Source organism: Garra rufa, chromosome 21 (genome assembly GCF_049309525.1).
Source record: "Garra rufa chromosome 21, GarRuf1.0, whole genome shotgun sequence".
Classification (NCBI taxonomy): domain Eukaryota; kingdom Metazoa; phylum Chordata; class Actinopteri; order Cypriniformes; family Cyprinidae; genus Garra; species Garra rufa.
In genome coordinates, this window is record NC_133381.1 from 40422269 (window position 1) to 40437243 (window position 14975).

At 31.2% G+C, this 14975-nt stretch overlaps 2 protein-coding genes across 2 annotated transcripts in view; one reads left to right on the forward strand and one right to left on the reverse strand.

The window, feature by feature from the left end:
• eipr1 (EARP complex and GARP complex interacting protein 1) overlaps positions 1–6519 on the reverse strand; it is a 56221-nt gene extending 49702 nt beyond the window's left edge. Inside the window, exons 1-2 of the mRNA XM_073827569.1 lie at positions 6389–6519; positions 5227–5310 (exon numbers count right to left, since the gene is read on the reverse strand). Coding sequence (XP_073683670.1) covers positions 5227–5310; positions 6389–6430 — 126 coding nt within the window. The 5' untranslated portion in view covers positions 6431–6519. The remainder of the gene's footprint in view (positions 1–5226; positions 5311–6388) is intronic.
• A 180-nt stretch (positions 6520–6699) lies between these two features.
• The window catches only part of trappc12 (trafficking protein particle complex subunit 12), a 29298-nt gene continuing 21022 nt past the window's right edge, over positions 6700–14975 (forward strand). Inside the window, exons 1-3 of the mRNA XM_073826725.1 lie at positions 6700–6744; positions 8359–9542; positions 10968–11084. Coding sequence (XP_073682826.1) covers positions 8379–9542; positions 10968–11084 — 1281 coding nt within the window. The 5' untranslated portion in view covers positions 6700–6744; positions 8359–8378. The remainder of the gene's footprint in view (positions 6745–8358; positions 9543–10967; positions 11085–14975) is intronic.

The window sequence follows — 14975 nt, forward strand, 5'->3', positions numbered from 1 at the left end:
GGGGTTTATTTTATTTCACTTTATCAGTTTGCATCTCTCAAACTGATTTCAATTACAGTACATCTGTTTTCTCAAAATCAGTCTGAAATCTCCAGTTCAGCAGCACTTGCATACACCAAACTTAGCAGATTTATATATCTTCATATTCTGAAGGTTTTTACAGAGGAGTCCATTTATATATGTGACCCTGGACTACAAAACCAGTCATAAGTAGCACTGGTATATTTGTAGCAATAGCCAAAAATACATTGTATGGGTCAAAATTACAGATTTTTCTTCAATGCCAAAAAACATTAGAAAATTAACACTTCGTGTTCCATTAAGATATTTAGTAAATTTTCTACCGTAAATATATAAAAACTTAACTTTTGATTAGTAATATGCATTGCTAAGAACTTCATTTGGACAACTTTAAAGGCGATTTTCTCAGTATTTAGATTTTTTTTGCAGATTTTCAAATAGTTTTATTTCGGCAAAATATAATTTAGCTTATTTATTCAGCTTTCAGATGACGCATAAATCTTAATTTAAAAAAAGACCCTTATGACTGGTTTTGTGGTCCAGGGTCACATATAATTCGACTGATTTATATAACATTTTATTTCTACAAATGTTGTGTTTTTCTGTCTGATTTATGGAGTGATAAAACGAGAAATCCAAAATCTCCTCTCTAAAAACTTTTAACACTATTATGTCAACAAAATTAAGTTAGAATTTGAAGCTGGCTTCATCCAGTGTAGATTTCTGCTAAAATGAATGCATATAAGTGCATGTTTAAACAAATTTCAGAAAACATACAAAATACAAATTGTGTTAATATAATGTGATTAATTAATGGGGAAAGTATGGTGAGATCTTATTTTACATATTTAGTGATTCAACTGATTTTACACAGTTTACACTTTTGAAAAATACTGAAATACATTCAGTATCAAAGTTTCACCACAGAAATGCCCAGATTTACAAATGCTCCAGAATTGCCAGAAACCCTATTTTCAATGTGTATTTTCTAATTAATAAATTTGTATAAATTTCAGGTATAAAACTCACTTCTCAATTAATAATAAAACACACAAGAGTGTTAAGAAATTTGTCATTGTTATATATACACTGTATTTTTTCTTAACATAAAACAAAGAAAATAAAACAAATATTATTTGTGTAAGAAAATACAATTTCAGTTTTTCTACTTAAAATGTAATGGTTTAATTCAATGCATTACTTTTTTTGTAATTTTAGTGAATTGTTTACTAATCAATCAACAATTACCCATGCACACCTGTAGGTGATCAATAGGTGCGCAGGATAAACAACCAAAAACAAGTTCAATACAAAAAAGAATAAATCATTTTATTCGCAAATTAATCAAAAATAGATTTCGTTTTTTAGAATCCAATTTAGAAAGATTTTTATTTTTGCTTTGTGAATTGTTTACTAGAATTTTTAAATAGTTACTACATTTTTGTAATAACATTTAATTTGTTTTGTTTTTAAATGACTTAATTATGATTTTAAATTAATTATTTTTTTTCTTCTAATAAATCACCTTTTGTCATGTCATGCAGGTACTTTGGGGCAAATATTATTTAATCTTATTTATTGTTAATTTTATAATTTTAGTTAATTTTTTTTAGAGTAGTTTATATTTTATATATATAAACACTTATTATCCTAATTATTTTATAATGCTATACTAATATTAATTATTTATTAACTTTAATTTATTATTTTTTAATCAATATTTTTTATTAATTGCTTAATTAATTAATTGTATTCATTAATTATTATTAATAATTTTGCTATAATTATTATTATAAATGTTGTCCTTTGATTTCTAATGTATGATCTTGTACATAAATTACTATTTATAATTTATTGTATTATATTTTCTATATTATTTTTTGTATTTATTTGCAAATGAATCTAATATAGGTTTAGCTTTTTAGAATCTTATTTAAAAAGATTTTTGCTTTGTGAATTGTTTACTAAAAGAAATAAATTTTAAATAGTTTCTACACATTTTGTAATAACATTTAATTTGTTTTTTATATGTATTATTATTTAATGAACAATTTTATTATTAATTGTTTCATTAATAATTTTGCTATATGTATTATATGAAATTTTGTCCTTTAAATTTTCACTTTATTTTCATATATATATATATATATATATATATATATATATATATATATATATATATATGTATATATATATATATATTATCCTATTTTTTTACAATGTTATACTAATAATTATTTATTAACTTTAATTTATTAATTATTTAATAAATAATTTTATAATTAAGTGTTTATTATCTTTATAAATTACATTCTAAAAAACTAAATCTATTTTTGATTAATTTGCAAGTACATGCAATAAATAATACATAAAATATAATACAATAAATTGTAAATAATAATTTATATACAAGATCATAAATTAGAACTCAAAGGACAACATCTCATATAATAATTTTGCTATAATGCCTTTAATTTCTAATGTATGCGTTCTAATTATAATTTATTGCATTATATTTTATTGTATTTATTTACAAATTAATCAAAAATAGATTTAGTTTTTTAGAATCCAATTTAGAAAGATTTTTATTTTTGCTTTGTGAATTGTTTACTAGAAATTGTACATTTTAAATAGTTTCTACATATTTTGTAATAACATTTAATTTGTTTTGTTTTTGCTGTGTATCTTATGACACAGGTCCGTAAACCAGCAGAAATAAAATATCCGTGGTGTAAGAATGATTTCACTAAATGACTGTCATATTAACTAGCTGTTTGTAAAACTAGACCAAAAGGTGTTTTTCTTGCTGGCCACTTGTGTAGATGTCTGATGTGAGCGAGAGTGAGAGCGAGTGCATGCATACTGTACATGAGGGCATCTCTGCCGTTCAGCCGGCTGAAAGTTGGAGAGGAAGCCATTAACCTTGGGTTGGACTGCATTGAAGGAGAATTATTAGGCAACGTTATAATTTTATGGAGGGAAGCAATACAAATAAATTCCGATGGCTGGACAGGATAATTGGAGGCGTTGGAAGGTTCTGTAATGAGCGCTGGGCTTGGGGAGACTCGCGCGTGATTTATCAGGCTCTACAGATGCTGAGTGAATTATCACATGGGCCTCGTCTCTTGCCGTAGTGGTAATGTGAAGGAGCGGTCAGGGGCTCAGGTTCAGAGGACCATAGTAATGGCAAATGCAGACCTCAGGAAATCACTTGCTGCAGGGAATGTTTATTAAGCAAAAACAATTCTTACCATGCTCAAAGTTGTTACTGTATTTGCCTGAAGCAAGAAAAACTAAACTATTTGGCAGCTGCCAACTGAGAAAATGACTTTTGTTTGTGATAAAAAAAAAAAAATAAGGATAAAAAAAAAAAATCAGTTTCACTACTTAATTAACACATTTTTTTATATATTCTGTGGAACATAAAAGAAGATATTTTGAAGAATGAAAGTCAATAGGGTCCAGTTATGTTTTGGACACCATTGAGTTTCACTGTACGGACCAAAACAGTTGAAATATTCAGCAAAAAATATCTTTTTTATAACTTTCCAGACAAAAGAAAGTCAGATAGGTTTGGATTTGAATTATGATTAATTATGATTTTAAATTAAAGATTTTTTTTCTCAGAATTAATTACCTTTTGTCCTGCAGTTTCTTTGGGGCAAATATTATTTAATCTTATTTATAGCATAGTTTTTGTTTATTTAATTTATTTACTTATATTGATCTTTTTCATTTTATTTTCCTATATATGTACCTATATATGTATTATTTTCTTATATATTAACTTTATATTATATATTATAAATGTATATATATATATATATATATATATATATATATATATATATATATATATATATCTTTAATTTAATAATTATTTATTTAATGAATACATTTATTTTTAATTGTTTCATTCATTCATTAATTGTATGACTTATTATTAATAATTTTGCTACAATTGAAATTATTAGAATTAATTAAAAAAAAATTATATATATAATATATATAATTTTTATATGAATTAATATATATATATTTAACATATACATATTATATATATATAACTTTTTATTATTTTCACACAAAAAAACAACAACAACAACCAGCAAGAGGAATATTTACATTTTATTGTATTAGATTTGATATATTATTTATTGTATTTATTATCTAATTTATTTTACTATATGTTATTACTTATTATTGAATTATTATCAATTAATCATTATTATTATTATTATTATTATATGTTATTACTTCCATCTTGTTTTTTAAACATTCTGCAAGTATATAAACAATTATGATGAGCATGAACTGCATAAAAAATGTTTTATTCAAACGGCAAATGTTTGGGAAAACTATTTGTACACAGTCATTTGTAGTCGTTATAATTCACTATTAATGCCTACATCTTAAAATGTTAATTAATTCTTTAACTACTAAATCAAAATCTGTTAAAAACAACAATAAAATAGCAACAGACCCGATATCGTACAATAACAAGGGCTTTTGCAACAAAGCAACAAGCGATAAACACTTTCTCTTATACGTTAATCGAAGATTTGCTTTTAACCTGCTGTGACAAACATTTACAATACGTTTCTATATGTTAAACCTAACATCAGTTGTTAATGCAACAGCTGATGAACTAACATAGACCACAAACCCAGTCATAAGAGTCAATTTTTTGAATAAATAAGCTTTCCATTGATGGTTTGTTAGGATATGACAATATTTGGGCGAAATACAACTATTTGAAAATCTGCAATCTGAGGGTGCAAAAACATCAAAATATTGAGAAAATCACCTTTTAAAGTTGTCCAAATGAAGTTCCTAGCAATGCATATCACTAATCAAAAATTACGTTTTGATATATTTACAGTAGCAAATTTAGAAAATATCTTCGTAGAACATAATCTTTACTTAATATCCTAATGATTTTTAGAAAAAAAGAACCATACAATGTATTTTTGGCTATTGCTACAATTATACCCACGCTACTTATGCCTTGTTTTGTAGTCCAGGGTCACAAATCAACATTAGTTAGTGTAATATATGTAAACATGAATTAATAAACAACGACACAATAACACACATTCAGAAACCTGTTATAAAGAGTTCTGGAATATTTAACATCATTATAGCAAAAATGAGGATTGTAGATAAATCCACAGCATGCACAATCACATGTGTCTGTTCACTCACCTGGTTATCAAATTTGAGTGACTGTGTGCCCACTAGAAACCTGATGGCATCTGTCTCAGCTGTCTGAGCTGTCAGAGCACGCGCCTGCAAACATGCCAAGAGGACGACAGCCCATGCATTAATGATACACAGCCAAAATACTAGAAAATACAATGCATATATGACACCAGATGCCTGCGAGCTGCTACCTAGAATGCATTTTTTGAGTATTATAAGTGAGCTCATTAATATGTTTGCTGCCCAAATGGTAGTTCACACAAAAATGCAGCTTACTAGATACACGTCTGCTAGGTAGGAAGCATTACAATTTAGACAAGCAGCTCACTTGATATCCAAAACTGCTGTTTAGCTAAACTGATCATTTAAATGACCTAAAGTGACATCTGTGAGCAGTTAAACCATTGCCAAAAATACTGACTAGGTAAAAATACATCAATAATGTCTGTTCCAGTGTTACTTTAGTATCTGTTACTTTTCATTTTCATTTCATTTTAATTCTGGTTAAGGTTTTAGCCATTTAGTTGTGTGTTCTTGTCATTTTTATGAGCTTTTTGAAAATATGTCTATATTTTAGTTTTAGCTACTTTAGTACACCAAGTTAAGCTAGAAATGAGCTAAAAAGGTAGCTAAAATAAAATATATTTATTTTATTATATTTTATTTTATTCTGTTAATGTTTATTTTATTTTAAGTAACATTTTTTATGGTTTTATTTTTAATTAGGTGAATTTTAATAACCCTGGAGTGATCTTAAATATGTAAACAATGGTACATTTTTTTTTTTTTACCAAAACCATGCGATACATCTTTAGATCTTTTTTGTTAGTAAATGTAAATATTTTATTATTTAAATATTTAATATTTTAGTAGATGTAAAAATAAATGTCTTGTATTTTTGCAATCGCATATTAAATATAAATATGCCATTAGCATATTGAAGTGCTTTTGTATTACCACCTGATTCTACACTTATTTTGTATATTTTAAACATTGTGACATGATTGAAACGGAAAATGTTTATGTTTAATACAAAACCTAGTTTTTCATAACCATCTGATATAAAACGTAAATATCACAACAGTGAAACACAGGTAGCGTTACCAGTTTACTGTAAAACAGCTCATGTATGCATATGATTAAAAGGTAAACAGAGCTACAGTACCTGAAACTCCAGGCCGTAAATAACCGGTGCATCATCCTCCATTTTTATTTACTTACTTATTCATTTATCATTTAATACAGAGTAAAACATTCTCCTGTTTCTCAAATACTAACATCTACAGTAGTTCCGCGAGAGTAAAATAAGACTTACGCAAACGGCGCATGAAAACTACCGTAATACTCTCAATAGTGACTTCCTGCTCTACGTTTTATGAACGTAAGTGTTGTTCGAGAATACCAGCCTCTGCCGCAGCGAAGATGTTTGGCACCTTTTGCACACCGTAGGATTATTTTGCTTACGTCAGTGCGCATGCGTGTGTTTACACTGCTGTCATCTTAGCGTTCATTTCACAGAAGGTAAAGTCATATTTTATGTGTTTTAATCAGGTATAATTGTTTAATTTTCTGTCTCTGCGTAAGAATTGTGAAGAAAATCGCGGTCTACGAAATGTCAAGTCAACTGTTATTGTGTTTTAGTCTAAATTCATCATGCATTTGCTGCATAGCTCTTCAGATATTCAGCTTGTGATTATTATTAATTGATAAACAGCGTTTTAATCATTTATTTCCTCCTTTTTATAATTACTTATATAATTATCGCAGAGGGTTATTTAATTGTCTGTAGTTCTTATTGTTTAGATTAAACGAGAAAGGGTTTAGAGGTTTTGCTGTTTCAGAAAAGCTTAAATGATTAAATCTTTTCTTTATTATTTATTTAGACGTCTAATTTGTATTATAGTATTTAGATATAGGATTGTTTCCTTAAGTATTATCTGAACTATAGAAATGAAAAATATCTTGTGCTATATTCCTACTTAAGTGGGTAAAAACACTGAAGTTTAGCTAGTTGCATTTAATATAAATTGAAACTATAATACATTTACAATCAATTGCAGTTAATGTGCAGTTAAGTGTCCAAAACATACAATCAGTTCACAATTAGGTATATTTTTTCATGTTTCAAAGTTTTTAAACCTGCAAGTTTAAACCAAGTTTTTAAAGCCTCCATTTATTTGATCCAATATACAGCAAAAACAGTCAAATTTTGAAATATTATTATTTTTATTTTTTTTACTATTTTAATAAACTGCTTTCTATTTGAACATATTTTAAAATGTAATTTATTCCTGTGATCAAAGCTGAATTTTCAGCATCATTACTCTGGTCTTCAGTGTCAGATGATCCTCCAGAAATAATTATAATATGCTGATTTGCTGCTAAGGATACATTTATTATTATCATTATTATTATTATTATTATTATTGTTATCAATATTTAAAACAGTTCCGTTTATTTAGGATTATTTGATAAATAGAAAGATCCAAAAAAACAGTGTTTATCTCAAATAAAAAGCGTTTGCAACATTATACACTATACCATTTAAAAGCTTGGATCCAATATACATGTTTTTTAATTTTTTTTTTTTTTTATTGCTTTTGGGAAAGAAATTAATACTTTTATTTAACAAGGGTGCTTTAAGTTAGTCACAAATGATGAAAAAGACATTTATGATGTTACAAAAGATTTCTATTTCAGTTAAATGTTGTTCTTCTGAACTTTCTATTCATCAAAGAAACCTGAAAAAAAATCCACTCAGCTGTTTTCAACACAATAAAATGTTTCCTGAGCAGCAAATCAGAATATTAGAATGATTTCTGAAGGATCATGTGACACTGGAGTAATAATAAAAAAAAATCAGCTTTGATCACAGGAATAAATTACATTTTAATATATATTAAAATAGAAAACTGTTTTTTTTTTAATAATAAAAATATTTCAAAATATTACAGTTTTTGCTGTACTTGGATCTAGTAAATGCAGGCTTGGTAAGTAGAAGAGACCTCTTTAAGTCATATTAAGTATGCTGACGAGTCCATGACTTTTTACAAAGGTGTTCATGTAACTATAGTTTATTTATCAGTAATTTATCCTAATTCATTGATCTCTTTTGTGTTTACACTTGGATCACAGGGAACATCCAGGCTGGACTCATGGACAGCAGTGAAGGTCCAGCTCAGAGGCCTGTTACTCTGGATATAGATGGAGCAGCTGGGACACTAGAAGTCTCTGTCCCACCCCAGACTGACCTGACAGAAGCATCTTTCAGAGAGGAAAGCATCGACCTGGACGCCGAAGCGTTTGTTTCGCCGCAGGATGACAGCAGTCACTCTGTGAGCCTAATAGACAAACTGAATGACCAGATGATGGAGAGCGTGTTGATTTCAGACTCCCCAAATAGTGAGGAAGAGGACGTAGTTCCCATTGACTCGCTTTTGGAGCAGAATGAAGATGAGGAGTCCAAAACACCTGATGGAGATACAGAAGAAACACATGAAGACATAAACGTGACAAGTGCTGCTGAACCTGAACCTGAGGAGACATCTGAGGCTTTATTTGAAGAAGAGAACGAGGAGGAGAAGATTGTACAGGTGGATGACAAAAGGGAAAATGTTGCACCAGACGAGCCAAAACCAGAAGCTTCCATAACGCTGGATACAGCGCTTGAGATGGATATGGATACGACCCCCAAAGACGAGCCCGTCCCGGTGTGTACGATCTTTAGCCAAGGTGTGCAACCCAAAGCACAAGCCCTGATTCCCGACGGCTTTCAGCCCACGCTGGTTAAATCTCCAAGTTTTACCATCGGCAACACAGAAACCCCCAACAAACTTGTCCCTCAAGTGTGCCAGCCGAGCCCCAGCCTCAGCAAGTTCTTCACGGATAGCGGCGCCATCAACCCTGCCTCAGACTTCTTTGATTCTTTCACAACGTCCACGTCTTTCATATCAATCAGCAACCCAAATGCAGAGTCGCCCAAGACGGCAGCCCCTCCAGAATCTCTGCTCTTATCTGCTGCCACCGCTGGGGAAACTGTACCGACCAGCACATACTTTGCTCCAGCTGCTACCAAACCACAAGGAAGCCCTGTGGAGCCCGCGGCTCCCATGAACAAGCTCCAGGCCGTGTTCCAGAGCGGCGACGACCCCTTCGCGAACGCTCTGATCACCAGTGAGCTGGATAAGCGTTATGACGCCTGGCTTCCCTCAGAAGACACCAGGAAAGTGCTGATATCGGTGGCCACACAGCAGATTAGTCCTGTCCAGATAGACAGAGAACAGCTGGCCATGCCTGGACTCAAGTTTGACAACCTGCAGGTCAGTGCAAAATTACATTTTAGAATTTTAAATGACCACAAAATGAACACTGTATTAATATTAAAAGGCATCTTTGCCAATTTCAACCAGCTTTGCATTGTTATCATGTCAGTAGTATATATATAAATGAACAATTTCTTTCTCTGTGTTCCGTCCACCAATATATCCACATTTTTTTTGTCAGCACAAGTCTGCCACACTTTAAAAAAAATTAATTGCTGTCATTGGTTCCATGAAGAACCTTAAACATTAATGGAACCTTTATCCTGGAAAAAAAATTCTTTAGAAGGTTACAAATGGTTTTCTTACTAAGAAAAAAGGTTATTTTAAGAACGCTTCACTGAAAGGTTCTTTAGGTAACCCAAAGTGTTTTTTCTATGGCATTGCTAAACTGCATTTTGAAAACATTGTTTTTAACAGTCAAAAAGATGTTGGATCAGTTGGATCGAGTCCAGTGTATAATGTGTGTCGAATTTACCCTTATGGCAAAAGGGAACACCATGGCACTTTTTGTCTGTTTTCTTTAGTCATGTAGTACAGCTAAAAAAAAACTCCACCTTTCTACAGCTTAGATAGCCAAGGTTTGAAGCTCATCTTGCTTTGGAGCTATTTTGAGTGAATTACCCATTTAATATGGAATATGTATCATAAAGGTTCTTTAAAGGTTAAAAAAAAGAGCATACAATGACAGTTTTTTATTTCCTTTAAAGACTATAAAATCTAAAGTTGAGTTTTGCACCTGTTTTCACGTAACTTAAGGCTTTCTAGACTCCTAAAAATAAAGATTCTTTATTGGCATCGATGGTTTGATGAAGAACCTTGAACATCTATAGAACCTTTCAAATGCAGAAAAGGTTCTTTATAGTCCAAAAAGGTTCATTAGATTTGGTTTATTCTTCAAAATGGTTCATTTTAAGAACTGTTCACTGAAAGGTTCTTTGCGGTACAAAAAATGGTTCTTCTATGGCATCACTGCAAAAACACCCTTTTGGAACCTTCATTTTTAAAAGTGTATTTCTGTAGGAAATAATGCTATTTCAGTGCATACACTACCATTTATGAAACCTTTTGAAAAAAAAAACAGGTAATTTTTTTCAGCAAGGATGCATTAAATTGATCGAAAGTGACTGTAAAGACATTTATAATGTTGCAAAAGAAAGTATCCTGAATGTATCTTTTGCATCACAGGAATAAATGACACCTTACATTATATTAACATAGGAAACAGTTCTTTAAAATTGTAATAATGTTTCACAATATTACAGTTTTTCTCTGTATAAAAAAATAAAACAATCTTTAACTTGCAACAAAGTATTGTGTCTAGTAAATAAACTATTTTTAGCTAACTAAGATACAGTGAATAAACCACAGACAATAGTCACTTTTCATTGCTCTTGGAAAAAACTAAAGCTGTCTGATTTACAGGGCGATGCGGTGAAAGATCTCATGCAGCGGTTTTTGGGCGACCAGGCAGCTATGAAGAGACAGGTGCTCTCAGCCAACTCAGTGGAGCAGAACTTTGTGGGTCTCAAGCGGCTAATAGTGAGTAACAGATCACATTTATTCCTTCATGGAGCTCTTCACACAATGTTTGACTTATTTAAGCACAGACATATACATGCATGGTGTCTTTTTTGTCTTATGGCTGGGATACACTACACATTTCAAAATGAGAGTTGGAGATGAGTGCTGTTTATAGCTGAGCTTCACTTTTTGTACTTTTTGATTGCCATCTCCATTTCTTTTTGAGTTTCATGACTGCCCAAACTCTGCAGATGTGCTCAAACTTGCAGCAACTAGTGTTCATTTTCCCTGGACTGGAAACTGGTGCAAAAATCAGAGCTAAAACCCTGTACTGTAATATTTTACAGCCATTAGTTGGTAAAGTAGCAGTATTTCTATTGGACTATAAATATATAGTCACTCACAATGTGGTTATTTGAATTTAATCCCAATTGTAAACCTCTTGACAAAAACCCAGTAGGATTTTTCTATTGACTTTTGAATTATTATAGAAAATAAACTCTGTGACCAACAAAAGTCTATGATACTCACCTGTTCTGTCCATCATTATTTTTACAAATAAACACAAATGTCAGCCTAGATACAATTGTCAAACTAAAAATATTTCATAAATATACCACAAAACGATTACATGACTTTAACATCACCAACATTAGGTTCCAGATTATTTCTTCAGTATTTATGTTTTATAAAATAAAAAATAAGGTAGAATAGCTTGCAAGAGTGCAATTATAAACACAGTAAGGCAAACGACTAGTGTGTAGATGAGTTTCCTGAACTTGTGTTAAACAGACCTTATTTCAGGCAAAAAAACCCTACTAACTTTAGGACGATGGAACCAGAAGTGCTAAGTTTCCAGGTTTTGGTCTGCAAAATTATGTCATGGCATCATTTTGCATTGAAGTGCCTACGTTTTTTGTTTAATCCAGTTTAAAGCCTACAACACTCATTTCAATCCAATCAGTTTCATTCAGATTGAACTGTTGGGTCGATTGAGGGTTTATATGAAGGTTTTTCAATTTGATTGAGCCACCAATGCATAAAAATTCTGATGTTGCTTAATTTTATATTACTAGCAGAATCATCACACACATATACAGTATATATTAGGAATATTCAATATATCCTTCATATACATGGTATAGCTTGACATATTGCCCATCTCTGTCTGAGATTGTGTGTGTGTGTGCGCAGTGCTGTGCGGGGCAGCGTGAAGTGTCAGCTGGAGCTCTAGGGCCCAAAATTACTGCCTCACTGATTTACCTCTGAACACACAGACTTGCCCGCTGTGCCCACGTCCTTCACCGAATGACAAGGATACGCTGAATGTGTGTGTGTATCTCTAGCAGTAGCGCTGAGCCTGTAGTGTGGCAGTGCCTGTGAAAGCATGAGCTCTAATCCCCAGATCCTGGACTTCACAGACCACATCAAGAAGCTCTGGAGCAGAGAAAAACACACAGAAGATTAGTCCTCTGTATTTAGTGAGGGATTCACAGACAGTGCACTGCATCTCTCTTAAAGATCCTATGGGTGCTAACAAATGCATTTACATTTATTCATTTGCAGGATGCTTTAATCCAAAGCAGCTAACATTTCATTCAAAGTATACATTCATTAGTTCATGCATTTTCTGGGAATTTTACTTTTCGAGCAACAGAAAAGTAAAATTCAGTATCCAATGCATAAGCCCCAATTGGGACAACAATGTCAACGTTTGTCATTAATTGCATTTCTGATTTAGTCATTTTTTTCTTTGTCAAGGCAAAACACAACCAAACGTTGACATTGTTGTCCCAATAGGGCATATGCATTGGATACTGAACTTGTCAAGCCATTTAGTTTTTTTTAATATCCCTAAATTACCCTTCAAAAAGGTTATGCAAGATGTGCTTTCAAATACAGTCATTTTCCGGTTCGCTGCATCTGTTTGGCTTTTGAGGTGAATATTAAACTGCAAACCGCTTAGAGAAGAGAGAAGCACAACTGTGTGTTTATGTGAAGGAATTTGCATGTAGTTTTTCTGCTAGCATCTAATAAGCACTAGGAGAGATCATGTCTTTCATTGCATTATCACGGGATATGTTAGCTGTTTGAAAGAGTCTGTAAATTTATTTAAATTATTCATAAAACCATGCTTTAGTTGAAATAATCATGCAAAAAATATTAAAACAATTATTGTAATCTTGACAAACCAGTAGCAAGGTATATACTGTAAATTCATGTGGTTGACAAAAATGAGTTATTACTTAAATTCTGTTTTTAAAACAAGGCACCACAGGCAGTTTTGAGATTTATTTGATTTCAGACTAGTGGAAAGAAACCCTCCAAAATACACATTTAAGTGTTTATTACACTTTATTAGTTCACTTTATACAATTGCACCTATCGATTATAATTATAATACAATATCTCTAAAGGTTTTATCTCCACTTCAGCGGCACTTACTGTACACACACCAACTTTACAGTTTTATTTCTATCTATATTCAGTATTATCTATCTATATGACAGCATTTTTTGATTAATGGAGTGATAAAAAGAGAAATCCCACATACTCTCTGTAAAAATTTGACTCAAAATGAAATAAGATATAAGTGAAAACGAAATAATAAATAAGAATTTTTTTAATCCAATGTTCAGATTTTTGTTCTTGAAATATATGCAAATATGTTGTGCATATTTAATTAAACACTGCCTTATTTACATATTTAAACATAACATTTCAGACAATTTGTAGTAAAAAACAAGTTCAAGTTCAAGGCTGACCAAAGTGCTTTACAGAAGAGCAAGATTATACAACATACAGAAAACAGTCCAGACAAAAGTACAAAGCACATACTAGTACAAAAAAAGCTGTGGTAATGTATTGATCAACTGGGGAAAGTATAGTCAGATCTATTAGTAACAATTTTTACCCATTTCACCTGAAGCGTTAAAGCTGTGTAATACAAATGGAAGGAAACTTTATATGCAATTCAAATATAGAAATTTTACATTGTGTGTGTGTGCGCCCACCTAGTACTCCCTACGTTATGAAGACTAAATGTCCCCACAAAGATAGTAATTTTTCAATGCATTTTGAACTTGTGTGGACATTATTCTAGGTCCCCACGAGGAAACAGCTCATACATCTGATTTAAGATATAAGTAAGACTTTGAAAGCCTTAAAATGCCTTTAGTTTTGTATACGTACAGTTTGTACAGTATAAAAACCATTATACAGTACAGACCAAAAGTTTGGACACACCGTCTCATTCAACTGAAAAAACTTGAGAAAAAATATCTTTCAGGTGGTCAAATAGCAAATAGTGGAGCTCTGCAGCCACCTACTGGTAAAAGTTATTTGTAGTTGTTGTTTTTTTTAACTTTTAAAACTGGATTTTCCAAAAGATGGGCAAAAATCTTACACTAAACCATGTGAAATTATCCATGTTATCCCCATGAATTAAAGTTAGAAATGTGGGTCTTTTATAAAGTGAATTTTACATAAAAAAGCAGTTTTGTATAAAAACCCATTTAAAAAATATTTATTTATTAATTTATATATATTTAAAAAAATATCACTAACCCACTGAAAACTGCACAAATGTAGAGTAAAAACTTTAATAAACAGACAAATATACAGTACAGACCAAAAGTTTGGACACACCTTCTCATTCAAATGACTTTTGGTCTGTACTGTACCTATGGAGAGTCCTAATTTTGCACTGTGCAATGGAAAAGCCTTGGATAGTTTGAAAAGGTGTGTTGAATAACATTTGTCATTGGCCTTGTGGATATTGTTCTATTTTATTTTTTATATAATTTGTACATAGGACATTTAAGGTATGGTTGTTGAAATAGTCTAGGACTGGCACTGGTGTAGAAGTACATGCTGATCCAGATCTGTCATCCCCAGAGAGAAGAGATG